The sequence below is a fragment of the Ascaphus truei genome, chromosome 7 (assembly GCF_040206685.1).
Source record: "Ascaphus truei isolate aAscTru1 chromosome 7, aAscTru1.hap1, whole genome shotgun sequence".
In the NCBI taxonomy this organism is placed as follows: Eukaryota; Metazoa; Chordata; class Amphibia; order Anura; family Ascaphidae; genus Ascaphus; species Ascaphus truei.
Window position 1 is genome coordinate 56,309,529 of NC_134489.1, and position 20,434 is coordinate 56,329,962.

The 20,434-nt window shown below is 42.3% G+C and overlaps 1 protein-coding gene across 5 annotated transcripts in view; it reads left to right on the forward strand.

Moving 5' to 3' along the window:
- Positions 1-20,434, forward strand: part of PLEKHM3 (pleckstrin homology domain containing M3) — a 201,774-nt gene that overhangs the window by 32,519 nt on the left and 148,821 nt on the right. For all 5 annotated transcript variants that reach the window (XM_075608512.1, XM_075608510.1, XM_075608513.1 and 2 more), the window contains one exon: positions 105-837. In XM_075608512.1, coding sequence (XP_075464627.1) covers positions 249-837 — 589 coding nt within the window. In that variant the 5' untranslated portion in view covers positions 105-248. The remainder of the gene's footprint in view (positions 1-104; positions 838-20,434) is intronic.

Sequence of the window (20,434 nt, forward strand, 5' to 3'; positions counted from 1 at the left end):
CTGTGAAATGGGTATAGGTAGTGTGGGAAAATTAAATAACTATAAACAGAATTGTATGAAATAATATACCAATACTTATATTTGTATTTCTCGATGTTTTGCAGGAATCCTCAATAAACAAGAGCTAATTTCTTTGGCAAAAAACAAGGATTGGTAATGAAGTTCTCCATGAGATGATCTTGTGCACTCATGGTTGACCAGTATGACCAGTTATGAGGCCCCATTAGTGTAAAACTCCATTACAATCAATGGAGGCGTTTGAAGTGGATGACATCAGTCCAGCTTTGGAAGTCACAGAAGACTTCTTTAGCACTTTTGATAAACTTGAATGTGTTGGACATCAGCCTAAAGTCTTTGGGATTGATGAAGTTCCAGAACTCTTGAGAAATGAAATATCCAATAAAATGAAAGTGCAAGCTGATGGACAAAATGCCAATACTTCCCAAAGTAGCATAATTTGGGAGAGATGCAAAAGTAGTCTCTTTGATGCCAAAGCAAAGAATGGTATCAATGCCAAAGAACAATATACATCAACTAGAAGAACATTTCCTGACTGTCCCTCATTGGCAGGCGAAGAAAAGGACACTTCCACTTTCAACTTCTTCAGTGCATGTCATCGCAGACGAAACAGACCTCGTTCGGTCAATGAAACACTGTCACATGGTGAAGAGCCCCCGAAGTCCAAGCCGGGGCATAACAGATCACGATCGGATGTTAGTTATATAGACTGGACAAATGTTCGCAAGCCAGCCCCTTTGCAAAGGTCTTCAAGCCAGGGAGTGCAGTGCACAAGTCCTTCTTTCGTGTCCATAAACAGAGACCTTGAAGGAAATACTGGTACGTGTTAAAAAAATGTTTAAAGCCTTATGAATGAGTGCTTTTTTAAAGTAGGGCAGTGTCTTGGAAACTGTTGATTTTAAATGGTGATTTTAATTGAATCAGCATAAATGTTTTCATTGATGTTCAATAATGTTTTAATAACACAATGAGACACAGAGTTTGATATCAACCGTTATGTCTGTGCCCTGCTCCTCCATATAACACAAAGATTAAAGCAGGGCATAGTAGTGGCAAAATTGCTTATTACATTAATGCTGATAGCTATATGTTCAACATACTACTACTTTCAGTGGTTTTGTGATCTTTAGCCAGGGGTGGAATTAGTCACCAGTGGGCCCTCTGCAAGTAAAATAAAAATAAAAAGTCACCCTCTCCCCCCAGGGTCCTACCTGTGGAATGGGTCCTTATGCGGCAGCAACAGAGGGAGCCCACCCAGGCAGCAATTGCGGAAGTTGGGCCCAACTTCTGTTAGGGCCACTTGGGTGGGCTCCCTCCACTGCTGCTACCAGGTAAAGCCCCACAAAACAGTTAGGGCACGGAAGGGGGGCCTTTTCCAGCTGCTAAAATAAGTGCCAGAAAAGCATTCTGAAAGGTGGGGGGCCCTAACATATGCCCGTTCCGTCACTGGCTATAGATCAATATGTAATGGTAAAAATTAACTTTTATAATCCTGTATACATTCTTGTATAGCACTGGCTGTGTGCACAGCGCTGTACATAGAATGTTGATGACACAATGCGTTCCCTGCCACACAGAGCTTGCAATCAATGTTTTGGTGCCTGAGGCACAGGGAGCTGACACTGGGATTTGAACCAGGCTCCACCAGCTTCAAAGTCAGTGTCATTGTTTTCAGAGTTCATGTCTTTACTCACTGAGCCACTCTTTTAATCCCTTGTTATAACGTATATAACAAAGTAAAAAAGGTTCAGGTAAAAGCATATATTGTGAATTTCACTTCTAAGTTGTCAGTACACACAGCTTGATTCTTCTTTTTTTTTTTCCTGCAACTCAACCTATTTGTGCAATATTTGCTATATTTATTGCCCAGTCAAGAAAAAATAAAGCTAAATGGGAGGAAATTCAGGAGAAAAAACAGGGAAGGGAATTTATTGGTGTTTCACTGTCATGGAAATGGCTACATATAGGTTTGAGACATATATGAATACATGCAATATTATAAAATAAATTCATTCTAAATTTCACTTGACACTTTTTCAAAGGTGAAACCAAGTTTATGTTGGTCCGAACAATGATACAACTATATAGTAGAATAATGTTTTGTCATATTTCCAGTTCAATGTTAATAGAACAAGTTGATTTGTTGTTCTCTGTGTTGATGAAGCCATCTGTACAATTTGTATAGCAAGTGTCTAAAGCAGGGGTGGGCACCTGAAGTCCTCAAGGGCCACCTACTATATGGGTCAGGTTTTCAGGATATCCTTTGACTGAGCCACCTCTGCTGAAGCAGGAATATCCTGAAAACCTGACATGTAGGTGGCCCTTGAGGACTGCTGTTGCCCACCCCTGGTCTAAAGTCTCGTAATCCAAGGTTATAAGATCGGTTTTCCAGGTTATTGTATCGTATGTCTTTATTTTTGTTAAATAAATCATGACACGGTGTAATATGTCATGTGTTGTTGTTCATCTGAGGTTGTATTTACCTAATTTTAAGACCTGCTAAGGAACAGATGATTGTTATTATGTCCTGATATGTAAAACCATAGAATTCAAAGAGGGTGTACTTTCTTTTTCACATGCGTGTGTGCGTGTGTGCGTGTGTGCGTGTGTGCGCGTGTGCGCGTGTGTGTATGTGTGTGTGTGTGTGTGTGTGTGTGTGTGTGTGTGTGTGTGTGTGTGTGTGTGTGTGTGTGTGTGTGTGTGTGTGTGTGTGTGTGTGTGTGTGTGTGTGTGTGTATATATATATATATATATATATATATAATGTCGACAAATGACCAAAAAATCTACTCGCCGAACAAAAAAAAAAATCTACTCGCCACCTAGTACCACGTGTGCTGCTTGGACCAATAGGAGCTCGCCACGCCCGGTATACGTTTGTCGAACACTGTATATATATATATATACACACACTCTCTCTCTCTCTCTCTCTCTGTAGGCCCCCCTATATACACAGACACACTCTGCAGTCCCCCTCTACCCACACAAAACACACTGCAGCCCTCCTCCACACTCACATACACACACAACACACTCTGCAGTCCCCCCCCCCCTACACTCACAAAACACACTGCAGCCCTCCTTCACCCTCTACACTCACAAAACACACAACACACACAGCACCCCCCCTGTAAACCCACAAAACTGCAGACACAAACACACCAAAACACCCTTTGCAGCCCTCCTCCAGCCTCTATACCCACTGCGATGCACCCACAAAACACACTGCAGAAACACACACATACACACCAGACTGCTGCCCCCTCTACATCCACAAAACACACAGCTGCAGCTCCCCCTCTACACACACTGCAGCCCCATGTAAACCCACAAACTGCAGACACACACACAAAACACACTGCACCCCTCCTCCACACACAAAACACACGGCAGCCCCCACCCCCCCTCTGCACCCACAAAACATACACTGCAGACACACACCAACAAAACACTTTGCTGCCCCCTCTACACCCACAAAACACAAACCAACAGAAGACACACACACCAATAAAACACTCTGCGGGCCCCCTTTACACCCACAAAACACACACAGACACAAACCTTTCCCCTCACACTCCTGTGCTGAGCTCTCTGCAGGTAGGGTGGGGGAGGAGTCAGTGCCTTGCTGCTGCCTCCTGTCCAATCACCTCCCCTGTCTAAGAGCTGATCTCACTCTTTGTGAATGAGAACTGAAAGCTGATTGGCTGAAAAACTTGGCAGGGTGCCAAAAATTCTGAGCTATTACTGATTGGTTAAAATTCCGGGTATTATCCAATCAGAGAGCAGGGATTTCAATAATGGCCGGAATTTAACAGCTTTTGCCTATCGTACTCCATAAGACACCTTTCATGCCGAAGACACCTTACAGCCTGTTCAGTCAAATGGCCATATTTACTAAGCCCTGCTGAAAGGTGTCTTATGGAGTAGCACTGCTTAGGTAATATGGCCCATCATGTCACAATTTCACAACTACAGTGATCAGTAACCATAATGGTTACAATTGTGGTTATATGTGTAACGGGTATTCCCTCTAGGCTGACCCACCCAATCTCATATTGGCCCGTGTGGTCTAACCAGCCCCCCATTACATGGTCGTGTCTGGTGGTGCACCTGTAGGCAACAGGACTCCTGAGTCTCCCGCATGATGGTATTAGGGGATTGTCACTCCAGACAGGCAGCTGAGGTAGTGTGTGCGAGTCCTACCTATATCACGTGCAGCGCCTCCACCTCATCAGGATCTATGCGTCCGCAGGGAGATGGTCCTGATGAGGAACTCCTTCTTGGTGGTGACTTCCACTGGAGAGTAATTTCACACTCACACATTGGGGTTGTCTTTGAACAGGGCATCTTTATTGTTGATGTAGCAAACTGCCCCCTTGCAGCGATCAGCCCAGCCGCACATCTCGCCGTACTGTCCCTTGAAAAGGTACGCCCTTCCAATGGAGTGGGATCCCCTCTCCCCGCAGGGAGATCACCCCTGTGCCAGGTCCCTGGACACAGTGTGGCCTTGTCAGGCTTAATGTAAAAGCGGGCCACTTGTTACTGCACTAGTGGGCCCTTCATGTCCCAAGTCTCAACACAGACTCCTTCCTTTAACTCTCTCCCTCCAACACACACTAACTTTGGGCAGTTCGGTGCCTTATATACTTCAGGAACTGTCACAGCTCTGATGTCACTAACTGTGGACTCAGAGCGTGTAGCCACTCCCATCCATACACAGGGCACCTCACCAGGGTGTGAGGGCAAACCTCCATGATTACTGCTGGCATCCCTGTAACCTACCAGGTTTACTGCCAGCAGGGGAGACAACTGCAGACCATTTTACATGCATGGCTACATATGTAATCTAGAATTTTATAGCAATATTGCAAAACAGAAAAGCTAATGCAGTAATCCTCCCAGTGATTTTTTTTTTTTTTCACCCCTTTTTTTTTTAAATTTATTTTTTACAGGATCGGAACCAGATGGTTCCCTTGAGCTGAACCATGCTATATTCAGGTGCCAGGGGCCCTGGTTCCTGAGATGTTTACTGGTGAAGTTCCAGGGTTGAACTCTCCCTTTAGTGGAAACAAAATGGCTGACGAATAGCGGGCAAATAGGAAACTGCAACATGATCGTTTTGCGGCCTTTTTATTGGACGGCCATTTAAATCCCCTTTACAAATTAGTAAGTAGTAAGTATCCCGGGGGGGGGGGGGGGGGAGGGGAGATCCTGGTAGATTAATATAGCACAGTTCACACTGGAGGACACCCCAGTTCCAAACCTATAAAAGAAGGAAAGGTTAATTAGGGGGGTTACTGCTTTTAACACAGAAATGTAAAAAAAAGCATTTTAAGGGAAACTTCTTTTAGTGCCAAGTTTTTGTTGATGTTTAAAAACTGTTTAATGCAATATTTGTTTAACAATCATATCTAAAATCCTATGACTGTGCAGAAGTTTTATCGTCTGATGCTTATTCAGTAATTTTGGCAAACTGACTACTGTATAATCCAGAAATGCAAAGCCCTGTGTTGATAAACCACCTAGCAATATTGAGGTGCACTGCATACATCAAAATGCACGTGTTCTGTATAAGTGCCACTAAGCAATGTATATTGCTATTGAATTGCAATAGGATGCAGGGATATCCTTTTTTTTAAAGCCCTACCCATTAGTAATCACATCTGCAATACCTTCTCTGCTGATTTTAAAAAAAAAAGTGTGTGTGTGTTTCCCCCACCCTGTGGGAGATTCCCCTGTTACCAGGTGTGTAGTGCTGGATACCTGCTGGTTCACAGGATCCTGAGTGGTCTGCCGCTGGTAATCAGGACAGGCTTCTGATCAGCACCTCCCATCCTTTGCAGGCTCCAGTAAGATGAAGGCAATCCCTGCAGGAGAATTTACACTACTCCCCACTGATAGATTGCACACAACAGGAAGGAGTATAGTTGAACAGGAACACTTTATTCTCTCTCCTCTGCATACACAGTACAACCGGGTATCTGCATTCATAGTTAAATGTCATCCACCTTAGGGCGGTCCCTGGACGCCCACCCCTGGCCTAGGGCACCAAGGGTAGTCCTAGCTCTTCCCTGACTCCCTAATAGAGTCAGAGGTAGAGGTACTCACCCCACTCCCCCAAAGGGGAGGGGATAGCAGGTGCCAATGCTCGGTACACCTCTGTGTTAGTCCTGTCAAGGGGGGAGAGACACTACTACATTTAGGTGTGCAGCCCCTTAAGTACCAGGGGGGAAGGTCTAAGGTCTGAGCCCAGGATAGGGCAGAACACAGGCCTTAACCCGCCTCCTCCCCTGTCACTCAAGGAAGCTGCTTACTGTTGGGAAAACCCTGGATTGGTACTGACACTGCCTGCACTGTTACCAGAGCTTGCATGTCAGGGAGGGCAGACTGGTAGCCAAAACCAGACATGGTACATATATATTAGTTTTGATAATGTTCTATAGGTTTTAGTAGTCTTTTCACCATGAAGCCTAAAACCATATATCGGATGCCTATGATATTTAGGCACATATTTACTAAGCAGTGCTTTTGCATAAAAAGACGACTTCCTGCTCTTTCAAGTCAATGAGCAGTTCTTATGGAGGCCTTTTTATTCCATAGCATTGCAAAGGTTCGCACTTTCCTCCTGGCGTTCTACTGTTAAAATTCTTACCCATGCTTTCATTCTCTACCATCTTGACTATTGTAACCTTCCACTGTCTGACCTTACTGCCTCTCACCTTTCTCTTCTACAATCTATCCTAAACGCTGTTGGTAGAATCACTTCACTCTCCTAAATATTTCTCTTTCTCTCCTGCTGAAATCCTTCTTGCTCCCCATTAAATCCCATATTATTTCTCTTATCTTCCAATGCTATATACTGCCCTGTAAACAATAGATATGTTTGTGGCACCTACTCTGATATTTATGTAACCCTGTTTAACCCCCTCACCCCCCCTCCCCCCCCCCCAATCTCATGTTGAGTACCCTAGGGGAAATGGTGTACTGGTTACAGTGTCTAAGGTGGTGCAAACCTGCTGGCAACAGGGGGCCCTGAGTCTCCCACGATGGTATGGGGGATATCAGGACAGGCTATTGAGGTAGAGCTGAGTAATACTCACTGGTACAGCACCTCCATCTCCTCCAGATCCCCAGACTGGTAAGGAGGAATCTCTGCAGGAGAACTTCTCTCTTTAACTTCTTCCTAAATGATTACAAGCTCAGGCAAGAAGTATGTTGATTCATGGATATACTTTATTTCTCCTCCACACGGCAGACTGCCCATCTTGCAGCAAGGTGCTTCAGCCGCACATCAGTAGGTTGTCACCTGAAGGAAGTCCTTGGACAATCACTCCTATTCAGGGCCCTAGAAGCTGTCCTAGCTCTTCCCTTATCTCCTAGCGAGATAAGAGGCACGATCCCCCTCCACTCCCCTAAGGGAGGGCCTCAGACTGGCAGAGCCCTGCGCAGTCTAGTTAGGGTGAACCAGTCTCTCTCAAGCGTAGAGACAACTGGCTAAATTCAGGAGTGCTGTGCAGTAAGTAGTTCCAATAGGTACCACCCCTGTGTCACTGTGATTGGACACAGAGCCTGATGACACTATCTTCACTGCCTCACTGCACAGTATGTGTGCATGTGGGGAAAACCCATGATTACTCCTGGAAAACCTGCCCTTACCAGGGATTACTGCACAGGAGGAGAAAGAACTATAGCCCCACAACTACCCAGGGCTACATTTACAGTATGGAAAGTGGTGTTTCCTCTGTTGTGGACCCTTATTTAGTGCAAAGATGTTTATATATATATATATATAATATATATATACATGTATATATATATACAGCTAAACCCCGTTATAACGCGGGTCTCGGGGTCCACCCCGAGACCACCGCGTTACTAACGGGGTCGCGAGAAAAAAAAATGGCCGCCGCGCTTTAGCGCATATTCATCCCGCGGGACAGGAGATGGGAGCGGGCATGTCCCTCCGCTCCCCGCTTCCCCCTGTCACCGCGGGACAGGCCGCGGGGCAGGAGATGGGAGCGGGGATGTCCCTCCTGTCACCGCGGGACAGGCCGCGGGGCAGGAGATGGGAGCGGGGATGTCCCTCCTGTCCCCGCTTCCCCCTGTCACCGCGGGACAGGCCGCGGGGCAGGAGATGGGAGCGGGGATGTCCCTCCTGTCCCCGCTTCCCCCTGTCACCGCGGGAACTGGCAGGCAACATCCACTCCTCACGAGCCGCACGGCGCATGCGCATGCGCACGGCGAACGTGAGGGATGCCTGCATAAGTGTGCTGCTTTTGGAGACAGGTAAGCAGTCTCCGGAAGACCGCTAACCCCCCCCCCCCCGCCGCAGCACAGGGCCCTCGCGTGTGTGTAAGTGTCTGTGAGTGTGTGTAAGTGTCTGAGTGTGTGTGTAAGTAAGTGTAAGAGCCGGAGCGGGAGGTGGGAGGTTTGACAGGGAGGGGGGGCGTGGCTTGAGCGGAGGGACCCGCTACTCTCCCCCCCCTCTCTCCACGGACTGCAGGAGGGAGCTGCTACTCTCCCCCCCCTCCCCGGACTGCAGGAGGGACCAGGTATGTAGAACTTAAGCATGGTAAAAAGGCCTCGCTTTAATATGCTAACACTATGTGCAACGTGTGGGGTATTTAACAACAAATGACAATCTTGCTGACATGTAATCTATCTTTGGTACAGAAATCTGCCTAGCCTCATTGCCAAGATGATCATCTTCATCTTTTGGTAACACAAGTGCTGTTCATTTCTATGGGTCCCTCCCTCCACTGGCTGCAGGAGGGACCCGCTACTCTCCCCCCCCCCCCTCCCTCCACGGACTCGGGCTGGAGCACTCATACATACACACATACACACACACACACACACACAGGCACTCACGCACTCATACACACACACGCGCGCACACACATGCAGGCACTCACGCACTCACACACACACACAGACACACAGACAGGCACTCGCACTCACACACACAGACCGCTAACTCCCCCCCCGCCGCAGTACAGGGCCCGCCGTAGCCGCAGCGCAGCGCAGGGCCCCGCCACCACCCCAACCCCCACAGCACAATGACTTCCCACCCCCTTAACTTTGTGAAACAAAAGTCACAAGACAGGCAAAATACATCTGTTAAAGTGCAGTTGTTTGTTTATTTCTATATAATAATTGTGTGCAGTGTGCAGTGTGTGTGCAGTGTGTCAGTGTGTGCAGTGTGTGCAGTGTGAGCAATGAGCTGTGTGTGTGCAGTGTGCAGTGTGTGTGCAGTGTGTGTGCAGTGTGTCAGTGTGTGCAGTGTGAGCAATGAGCATTGTGTGTGCAGTGTGTCAGTGTGAGCAGTGTGTGTGCAGTGTGCAGTGTGTGTGCAGTGTGTCAAATGAGCAGTGTGTGTGCAGTGTGCAGTGTGTGTGCAGTGAGTCCAATGAGCAGTGTGTGTGCAGTGTGTGTGCAGTGTGTGCAGTGTGAGCAATGAGCAGTGTGTGTGCAGTGTGCAGTGTGTGCAGTGTGTGTGCAGTGTGTGTGCAGTGTGTGTGCAGTGTGAGCAATGAGCAGTGTGTGTGCAGTGTGTCAGTGTGTGCAGTGTGAGCAATGAGCAGTGTGTGTGCAGTGTGCAGTGTGTGTGCAGTGTGTCAGTGTGAGCAATGAGCAGTGTGTGTGCAGTGTGGCAGTGTGAGCAATGAGCAGTGTGTGTGCAGTGAGTGTGTGCAGTGTGTGCAGTGTGTGCAGTGTGTGCAGTGTGTGCAGTGTGTGCAGTGTGTGCAGTGTGTGCAGTGTGCAGTGTTTTTTTTTTTTTGTTTTTTTTTAAAAACGGGAGCCACGGGAAAACCGCGTTATAACCGAATCGCGGTATAACGAGGCGCGTTATAACGGGGTTTAGCTGTATATATATTTATATATATATATATATATATATATATATATATATATATATATATATATATATATATATATAGTGCTGTAAATATTACTGTATGTTCATTTGCATGTCTTAGACAGGTCTGCAACCCTGTCTTTCCCCATTGTCACCCAGCATACAGCACTTCCACTGCAGCAAGGGATTCTGGAAAATGACATGCAAATGAACATACAGTAATATTTACAGTTGCTTTATGCTTTACTGTGGAGGGTTTTTGTCACTTTTTTTACCCACCATAACCTTAATGACAGTGGTGATTACCTAGTCTAGTCTCAAACCTGCTAGCCATTAAGACCAGCCTCTCACTGATGATACCCATCAAGGTTGAAACATATATGTGAGTAGGTCTAATGGCTTTGCATCTCATCCCAGCCTCTGTTTAAAAGCTGTGTTTAAAACAGCATGCATTGGCTTGAGGATTGGCTTGTGTAATACGAGCTTGAGACAAAAGGTGGCACTGAGTGCTCATTTGCATGTCATTTTCCAGAATCCCTTGCTGCAGTGGAAGTGCTGTATGCTGGGTGACAATGGGGAAAGACAGGGTTGCAGACCTGTCTAAGACATGCAAATGAACATACAGTAATATTTACAGTTGCTTTATATATATATATATATATATATATATACACACAGTTAGGTCCGGAAATAATTGGACACTGATACAAGTTTTGTTATTTCGGCTGTGTCCCAAAATAAATTCAAGTTACAGTTAAATAATGAATATGGGCTTAAAGTGCAGTCTATCAGCTTTAATTTGAGGGTATTCACATCCAAATTGAAGGAAGGGTTTAGGAATTACATCTCTTTAATATGTAGCCTCCTCTCTTTCAAGGGACCAAAATTAATTGGACAATTGACTCAAAAGCTGTTTCATGGACAGGTGTGGGCTATTTCTTCGTTATTTCATCATCAATTAAGCAGGTAAAAGGTCTGGAGTTGATTCCAGGTATGGCATTTGCATTTGGAAGCTGTTGCTGTGAACCCACAACATGCGGTCAAAGGAGCTCTCAATGCAAGTGAAACAGGGCATTCTTAGGCTGCATAAAAAAAGAAAATCCATCAGAGAGATAGCAGGAACATTGGGAGTGGCCAAGTCAACAATTTGGCACCTACTGAGAATAAAAGAATGCACTGGTGAGCTATGCAACACAAAAAGGCCTGGACGTCCACGGAAGACAACAGTGGTGGATGATCGTAGGATCCTTTCTATGGAAAATAAAAACCCCTTCACAACATCCAGCCAAGTGAAGAACACTCTCCAGGAGGTAGGCATATCATTATCCAAGTCTACCATAAAGAGAAAACTTCACGAGAGCAAATACAGAGGGTTCACCACCAGGTGAAAACCATTCATAAGCCTCAAGAATAGAAAGGCATGATTAGACTTTGCCTAACAATATTTTAAAAAAGCCAGCCCAGTTCTGGAACAGCATTCTTTGGACAGATGAAACTAAGATCAACCTGTACCAGAATGATGGGAAGAAAAAAGTATGGAGAAGGCTTGGAACGGCTCATGATCCGAAGCATACCACATCATCTGTAAAACACGGTGGAGGCAGTGTGATGGCATGGGCATGCATGGCTTACAATGGCACTGGGTCACTAGTGTTTATTGATGATGTGACAGAAGACAGAAGCAGCCGGATGAATTCTGAAGTGTATAGGGATATTGTCTGCTCAGATTCAGCCAAATTCAGCGAAGTTGATTGGACGGCGCTTCACTTTACAGATGAACAATGACCCAAAACATACTACGAAAGCAACCCAGGAGTATTTAAAGGCAAAGAAGTGGAATATTCTGCAATGGCCGAGTCAATCACCTGATCTCAACCCGATCGAGCATGCATTTCACTTGCTGAAGTCAAAACTTAAGGAAGAAAGACCCACAGACAAACAACAACTGAAGACAGCTGCAGTAAAGGCCTGGCAAAGCATCATAAAGGAGAAAACCCAGCGTTTCGTGATGTCCATGCGTTCCAGACTTCAAGCAGTCATTGCCTGCAAAGGATTCTTGACAAAGTATTAAAAATGAAAATTTTATTTATGATTGTGTTAATTTGTCCAATTACATTTGAGCCCCTGAAATAAGGGGACTGTGTATGAAAATGGTTACAATTCCTAAACGTTTCATACAATATTTTTGTTCAACCCTTTGAATTAAAGCTGAAAGCCTGCACTTCTATTGCATCTCGGTTGTTTAATTTTAAATCCATTGTGGTGGCGTACAGATCCAAAATGATGAAAATTGTGTCAGTGTCCAATTATTTCCGGACCTAATTGTATATATATATATATATATATATATATATATATATATATATATATATATATATATATATATATATATATATATATATATATATATATATATTTATTTAAAGAATTATTTTTTTTAATTTTTTTTTTTATTTCATGGTACAGCAGCTAGATAGCCTCTTGTTTTGGCCACTTTGTAATGTATCTGGCTATCGAGAATGGCCCTGGAAGTAGCCCTGCCTTCTCTAGCATCCGTAATGCTTTATCCCAGCTTGCGAGCAACTTCATAGATCAGAAGGAGACTTGTTAGAAATCAGCCTACTAAGAGTACTCTCCTTTTTCAAAATAACATACAAAATAATTAAAGAAGATACATCTTGGGAGGATTGTACCTGTAAAGAGAAAGTGAATTAATGGAAGTGTCATGTTTATTGTCAATTGGCATATAAGTATTTTTTAAATGTAAGTTTCTGCAGTAACAAAATGCATTGGGTGACTTTTTCAATAATTAACTAATCTGTTTTAGTGATGAGACTTTGGCCTATCTGAAATATACAACAATTTTTTTCATTTTTCATTGTATTCTTTGTTTGTAAAATAATTATGATTCCATCATTTAAGCAAATAAACATCCATATCAAATAAGGATGAATTTAGCGAACTTGAAGAAAATAAAAATGTAAGCCCATTTTAATAAGTTCATGTTTAGTGAGTAAAATTTATTATTTGCATTGTATGTTAAATAAGAAATTATTTCTGTACTATTTAACAGCGCATGCCGTGATTTACATAGTGTCTGAAAGAGCATACAGTCTAATATTTGGAGACAGCTTTGATATTGGGACGTAAAGCTGGTTCTACCACTACAAAGTAGTGCCTTTGTCATTAAGATCCTTTCTGCCACTCTCATTAATATAGGTTTTCAGACCGTATTCCAAGCTACATTAGACATGGCTAATATAGCCAGAAAATGTGATCTTTTCTTTATATCTGTGTATAGAGTTACAAAGCATTGTATTCTTCCAGCATTTGCAAAGCCAGCTTCTCTTTTTAGAAATCGCCTTAAAAATATGAATTACTAAAGGCTTTATTTCATTCAGAGTAGATTAAAATATATGGCTTTGTAAATCTTTCAAAGTGCGATAAAATCAGTGTAATCCCATTATGACAACAGTAATTATGTATAATATGTGCCTGCAAAGTGCTTTCAGATCTTCTCATATAAAGAATTAGTTGTTATTATTATAATTGCAAATCTGGGGTTTTTAAATTATTTTTACATAATATAATGCTCTGCACAATGTCTTCACTGCATCACGTTCACATACACGATTAAAGCAGCACTTCCAGCATCATCAAGATATAGTTAACAATATATTTGGGTAGAGCTGGACTTGTCTTCTACAAGATATATATGTGTATGTGGTATGTATGTATGTATATATGTGTATATATGTATATATATATATATATATATATATATATATATATATATATATCCATGTAGAGGTATCAGTACAGTGTTAGCCGAGCTTCAATAATCAAAAAATAAATAGATGATACCGTTCTGTGGCTAACGAAATGCTTTTATTTGTGCGAGCTTTCGAGATACACTGATCTCTTCTTCCGGCGATGTTACAATGAATGTATATACTGTGGGCTCTCCATTCATGTTAATTCACACTGATACACATACACACTCTTTCATCACTTGCTTTCAGGAACCTTTTGACACCTCCAGCCATAAAACACATCCACACGGGGGAAGTACCAGCACAGATAACATTCCAATAGACACTGTTTATAGTATACCTTTTGCTTGCTTCATGCATTGTAACATCGCCGGAAGAAGAGATCAGTGTATCTCGAAAGCTCGCACAAATAAAAGCATTTTGTTAGCCACAGAACGGTATCATCTATTTACCTTGAGAAAGGTCCTATTCCAGGACCGAAACGTCGGATTGGGTGACTTATCTTTTCTATTCAGATGCCCAATACAGTTTTTCATGATTACTGAACCGAGTGCAGTCTTTCTTTACCGGACGAGAGAATGGTAATGTTGTTTTTCTATTATTTGAGACTAGCACCTGTCTAAATGAACCAGTACATTGAGTGCAAGCTGTGATGTTTGTTTTTATATATATATGTATATATATATATTACACACACATTGTGTTCAGGAAAGAAGGGACCTCTTTTGTTTTTCATCATATTTGATATATTTCTTGCTCAATCCTCATGAAAATTTGCACAGTTGTATGTCTGTTATGTAGATTAACACTACTGTATAAGAAGTACAATGTAGACAATCAATTGATGTCACTGTATTATGTCAACAAATACCAGATACATTGCGTGAGGTTCATGTTCTTTAAACGAGGAATAGGAGTTTTTCCTTTGTAGCTCGTAAATGTGTTAAACTGTTCTAATCTAATCTGAAAATCTAATATTGCTATAACGTTTTAGTTCAAAATGTTCTCCTGCTGAAACGCCCGAAGACAAGATGGCCCCTGTCTGATTGCATAATAGATAATGCACTGATCCAACCTCTCCCATTACTGAATAATACATTGTTTTACAAGTTAGCTTTTTCAGTTTTCGTTGCTAAACACCATTTTGTAACCATGCACTTGATGAGGTCATCATGCCGTCGCCAAAGAATATTTATTAGATTATAAAATAATTCTTACATTTTAGTGATTTTTCGGCAAGATATGATGAAAGATAAAAGGGGTACCTCTTTGTGTGTGTGTGTGTGTGTATGTATGTGTGTGTATATATATATATATATATATATATATATATATATACTGCTTCAAACAGTCTGATTGTACAAATATAGCCTTCAGAAGCTTGAGTTGTTAGAGCTCTTCCAAAAAGGTTCTATCTTGTTTTTGCAAGATATATATCTTTCCATCCCCTCTCCTAATAGAAGAAAAGTATATATATAATAATAACTTTATATAGCCCCTTTCTCCCAATGGGACTCAAAACACTTTCTATAAAAGAAAGCAAGGTTCAGTATTAAATGCAGGGTGGTGGTGGTGCAATCAAATGTCTGTGTAAACAGATATGTCTTGAGCCTGTTATTTTTCTAGAAAGAGGGCATCTCAGACCCTACAGTACTAGGCAGAGAGTAGGAGCAGCATAGCTAAATGCCCAGGTCACGAAAGATGTCAAGAAGATGTATGGAGGTGGTACCCCCCCCCCCCCCCCCAGCTCTCTCTTCCTCACCTTTTTAACTTGGGATGTCTTTTCATTTTGCTGCACGAACAGGATCTACTATGGTTCTTTCCCCTCATACAGAGGTAAAGGGAAGGATTCACAGTGTAGTGTTGGGACCTACAAAGTTTGGTTATACCTTGGAGTGGTATGCAGGCTTATGATGCTTTGGCCAAAGGATCTAAATAACCAAGAAAATATTAATATTGAAGTATTTAACTTTATACTTATTACCATATATGTTTTGTCAATTGGATGTAGCATTGGGCACCCCTGTCTTTTGTTTTATACATTTGCCACGCTCAGTAGCACTCTTTTTGACATAAATATATATTCATGATGTGGTGGGTGTAGGAGTTTGAGCTAGCTGGGAATGTGTGTGTGTGTGTGTTTGTATGTAGCACTTCCCCCACCAGGGAGATTTGTCCGCTACCTGGTGTTGTGGTACTCACCTGTGGATCTCAGGAGCTCCGCCGTTGGTAGTGGGGATCATGTGGTCAGGCTTTTTGGGGTTTCATCGTCCATCTCTTTTGTTCAGCGCCTCCATCCTCCAGGGACCTATCATGGATAGGGGTAGTCCCTGCAGGAAACTCTCTTCTTTCCCCCTGAATAACTTTATACTCAGGCAGGGTAAAACAAACTGGGTCTTTATTGGTCTCACAGCATATAGATCTTCCATATTCTCTCCTAGTTCCTGGAGCAAACCCAAGGGGCTTGATGCCCCAAGAGCCCCTCCTTTGCTCCCTTACCCTCTGATGGGATAAGGGGAATACGCTCCCACTCCCCTGAGGGTACCAGGGCGTATATGTTAGAGCTTATATGTTAGGGCAGAGGATTTTAGTAGCTAGGGGATATGTGTGTGTGTGTGTGTGTGTGTGTGTGTGTTAATCATATTTAAAAAAATAATGTATACACATTAAATCCCTTGCAGCACGCTTAGGGTGTGATTAATGCATTTAGCCAACCTGTAACTGCTTATTAAGCAGCTTGTGGGAGGTTTGCAGCCCTTCCCTTCAAGGTATATATTCTCCAAGTAAACCTTTTTATGTCACTTTCCATTTCACAAGTAGTGAGTGTCTTAATACTTGTCTATATCTGAGTATCGTTACTGGCATATATCAGTTTTTAACTGCACTAAGTCACAGAAGCATATCCTATATTTATTAACCCCTTAAGGGCATATTTCACATAATTCACTAGAATTTTGATGCATTTAGCACAGGGACTTGCTATTGAGGCTTACCTTGACGTTGGTTAGCAGTATTGTCATGATGTGATCAAAAGATGCAACCAAAAGTCTCCTTTATCATACAGACTTGGGTTTCAAAATGTATATTTTTCACCATATATTATTAGCCCAATGGGAGAAGCACAGAGATTAACTTTGTTTTTCATATACAGTACACAGACCGATATACACAGACAGAGATACACAGTGGTGCACGTGAGGATGACATTGGGACATAAAACGAATATATTTCGGAATCCAGACGGGTTTGCACCATATTTGGTAGTCTGTACCTATGTGATTAGTGTGTGTAAAATAGGCTTGAATGAGACCCACCAATCACAAGATACGGAGGTCGGAAGTTAGGCAGAAAATCATATAGTAACTAGGTATCCAGGAATTACAAACGGTCTGTGAATGCGAGAAAAAATACAATGGTTACAGGTTCAATATTTTTCAGAGTTGAATCAAGTAAGAGTTTATTTCATTACGAGTATACAAGGAAAGGAAGCTCAATGCAGAGCTTTCTCTGCCATACAGTGAGAAATACATAATTTTTATACCCTCCTGAGGTATAATACATGCCCCTAGATGGGCTGGCTTACAGAAAATTATAATAATACGCCTCTCCAGGAGCGGTTGACCTTTTATTGATACGGATACCTGATCAATACAAGAAAATACAGGTTTTTACTACATAGCTCTTATACTACACTTTGGCTCACACCTTGGGGGGAGTATTTCCTGATAACACAATTATCACTTTCCTAAGTTTAGGGCTGTTATTGGAAAATAAGGAGGAGCAGGAGAAGCAAGATTTTTATCTTTACTGTTTCCTAAACTCCAATTATTTGCAAACACATCCACCCAAATTGGAGTTTTATATGGGTATAGCCTCTTATCTCAAACTGGTTCTGCCTTCCGTTCATCCCCCTCCCTTGCACTTGGCATATATACAGATTAGTTGTGGAAGAGTGAAAGACCCCGAGGGAATCTGTGACTTACAGGATAGCATGATCACCGAGGTCAAATCTCAATCAAACTTCTATCATTCTACATAAAAAACATGATGAAGGACAAACAGAGAAACAAAATGGTTGCATGGATCATTGTGCACCCCCCTACATGTGCTTTATATCACACTTTCATAGGTCGTATCTGACTTTCTAACAGTTTTAGTGGATGTGAAAACGTGTTGTAAAAATAAATATTATTCTTAAATGTACTAAACTGTAAAAATAAGCATTTTATATAAAAATGGTAACATTTAACAAGCAAGTACATGTATTACAAAAACTTTGTGAAACTAATGCTATCGGTGAAAAATCAAACCACCAAAAGCCAGGAAATTCACAGTTATGGGCTTTGACCCGAGACCCATATCTCCAACCGTCTCCTTTTTACTCTGCATTACATCCCAAATGTAATCTAATGTCAATCTATAATTATGTCAAATGTGCACGTTACAATTGTTAAAACATTAAATAAAAATATATATAGTACTAGCCCCCCTTTCGAACTACTATTTCAGTTAAGGGTTTAACAGCCTGTGTGGGCTCACTCGGGTTACTTCCCTCCCCATCATGTGATGTAGGATGACTATGCAGAAGGGATGCCACTCCCTTATGTCTTGTCAACTATGATGTTACTATCGGAAGTATAGAGGGTATATATAGCTCCACCCAATGTTCTAGAAACAAGTTTTTCAGAGTTCTGACTGGGGTCCTCACTGTGAGTCCTGTAAATAGGGTTGTGTGTGTGTATAGATAAGTGTATTAAGATGTGTCCTATCACTGTCTTGTTTTCAGTTAGAAATATGGCCGTTATGTAAGCGCCAGTAGTAACAGTCCAAGATTGTTCTCACTATTGAAAAGGAAGATGCATGGTCTTGATAAGAGTTCTCGACATAGTAACTCGGGAGTATGTTTGGAGTTCCTAGTGCAATCTTGATCAAATAGGTACAGTGAAGTATGCAGTGCATAGTAGCTGGTTTCTAAACCAGGATCCTGAAGTGTATTCCTGAGGGGCCCATTCGGTATGGGTTATTACTCTGACTCTATGCAAGAGACTGTCACTTTGTCTTAGTATGGGTAACATCTAGGTACCTCATCAGCTTATGAGTGAGAGTTACTAGGGGATGAAGCCCGGAATATTATTTGCCACTAGTTTGTCAAGTAACCAGTAAGTCGGTGTCTGTGAAACATTATTGATGCATGTCCAATTTAGCACTTTTGTTTATAAAAGTTCCTGGTGCCCATCCTTGTTATATTCAAGTATCCACGCTCGGCCTGCACTTACCTATCACCCTGCAAAGGCCTAGGAGACTGAGCACTGCCATGTATATAGTCAACCTGATGTGATCTCCTTTAGAGACGGATACGGCTAACGCACTAAACTGTACTATGTAGAAGGGTCAAAGAAGCAGGTGTACCAAATGGTACAATAAATGTGTCTTTACTAGCTCAACGTTTTCTTCCCAATGGAGCCTTTTTCAAGAGATACTTAAAAAAGGCTCCATTGAGAAGTCGAAACTTTGAGCTATTAAAAACACATGTATTGTACCATTTGGTGTACCTGCATTTTGGACACACACACGCGAAACGGACGTCGAAGTATCTATACCACTCACTTTCCTGTGTCCCACTGCTGCACCGTGCTGACCATCTCCTTGTTTGGAGCTTTACTGCTGAAGCTCTTTTGTCCAATTCTGTGACTGCTGTATGATCGCTGCCTTATGCTAACAGTGAGTGGGAGCCGGGGGCTTTCATTGCCTCTTACCTCTGTCTTGGACTCCCCTGCTCCTCTGGATGTCTTGTGCAGCATCATAGCAAGTATCTGGACATTTCCTTGCTCCATGGTAGCCTTTGGGACACTATTATTTTTGTCTGCCATAGCTTATATCAGTAACACCTAGCTTTGTCATTAGGGAGTCATTTTCTCATGTTTTTTTCTCCCTTGTTTTCTCTGTTGACTCATTGTTTACATTTCAGACTTTGAGGGGACCCCACCCCTGCATATTTTAGACATTTATTTTCTGTCTTTCTCTGGCTCTTTATTATAACTGCCAGGGTTTAGCCACCACCTTTTGGTTTCGCAGCATCTAGGGTATTCATTCATTATATTTTCATTGTTGCTCTTTTTTCTGTGTTTACTTGGGTTTGTGTAGATATTGTTTTTTTCAGTCATTTGTACTATCATGTGTTGCTGATCGGCCTATCTCCATTGCATTTCCAGGGGAAAATACTTTCCCCTGGATTTGCATTATCATACCCATGTATTTTGCATGTTACATATTTTGGGTCCCTACATTTTTATTGTGTATTCTTTGGTTCAGCAGTGTTCATTTAGTATGTGTTTAGGTATATTTTAATATTATTTTTGTGTTTTGTATTGCTAATAAAATCCATTTTGTACTTTAACTTATTTTTCGTGTGCTTTCAACAAACCCTCTTTTTTTCAATCCCGGGCAATGCCGGGTATATCAGCTAGTATTATATATATATTATATCTATCATGAATATCTGGCACTCTTCTAGTGATATAATGACCTGGTGCTTATGTCATAAAAAACACATTTGTTGCTGTATCCAGGTAAATGAATGTGTCGAGGGTTATCCCTCCGTTGATAAGATTACATACATGCTTAAGCACTGGAAGATCCTTCACTGTGATCCCCACTTGGTTGGGGAGTTAGTTGCCTATTAGAGCTCCTGTAGTTTTCAAAAAAGCTACCAACATGAGTAACATTCTAGCACCCAGTAGTCTTAGGAGCCTGAGAAATCCTAGATTACCGTCGGTTTCTTCTA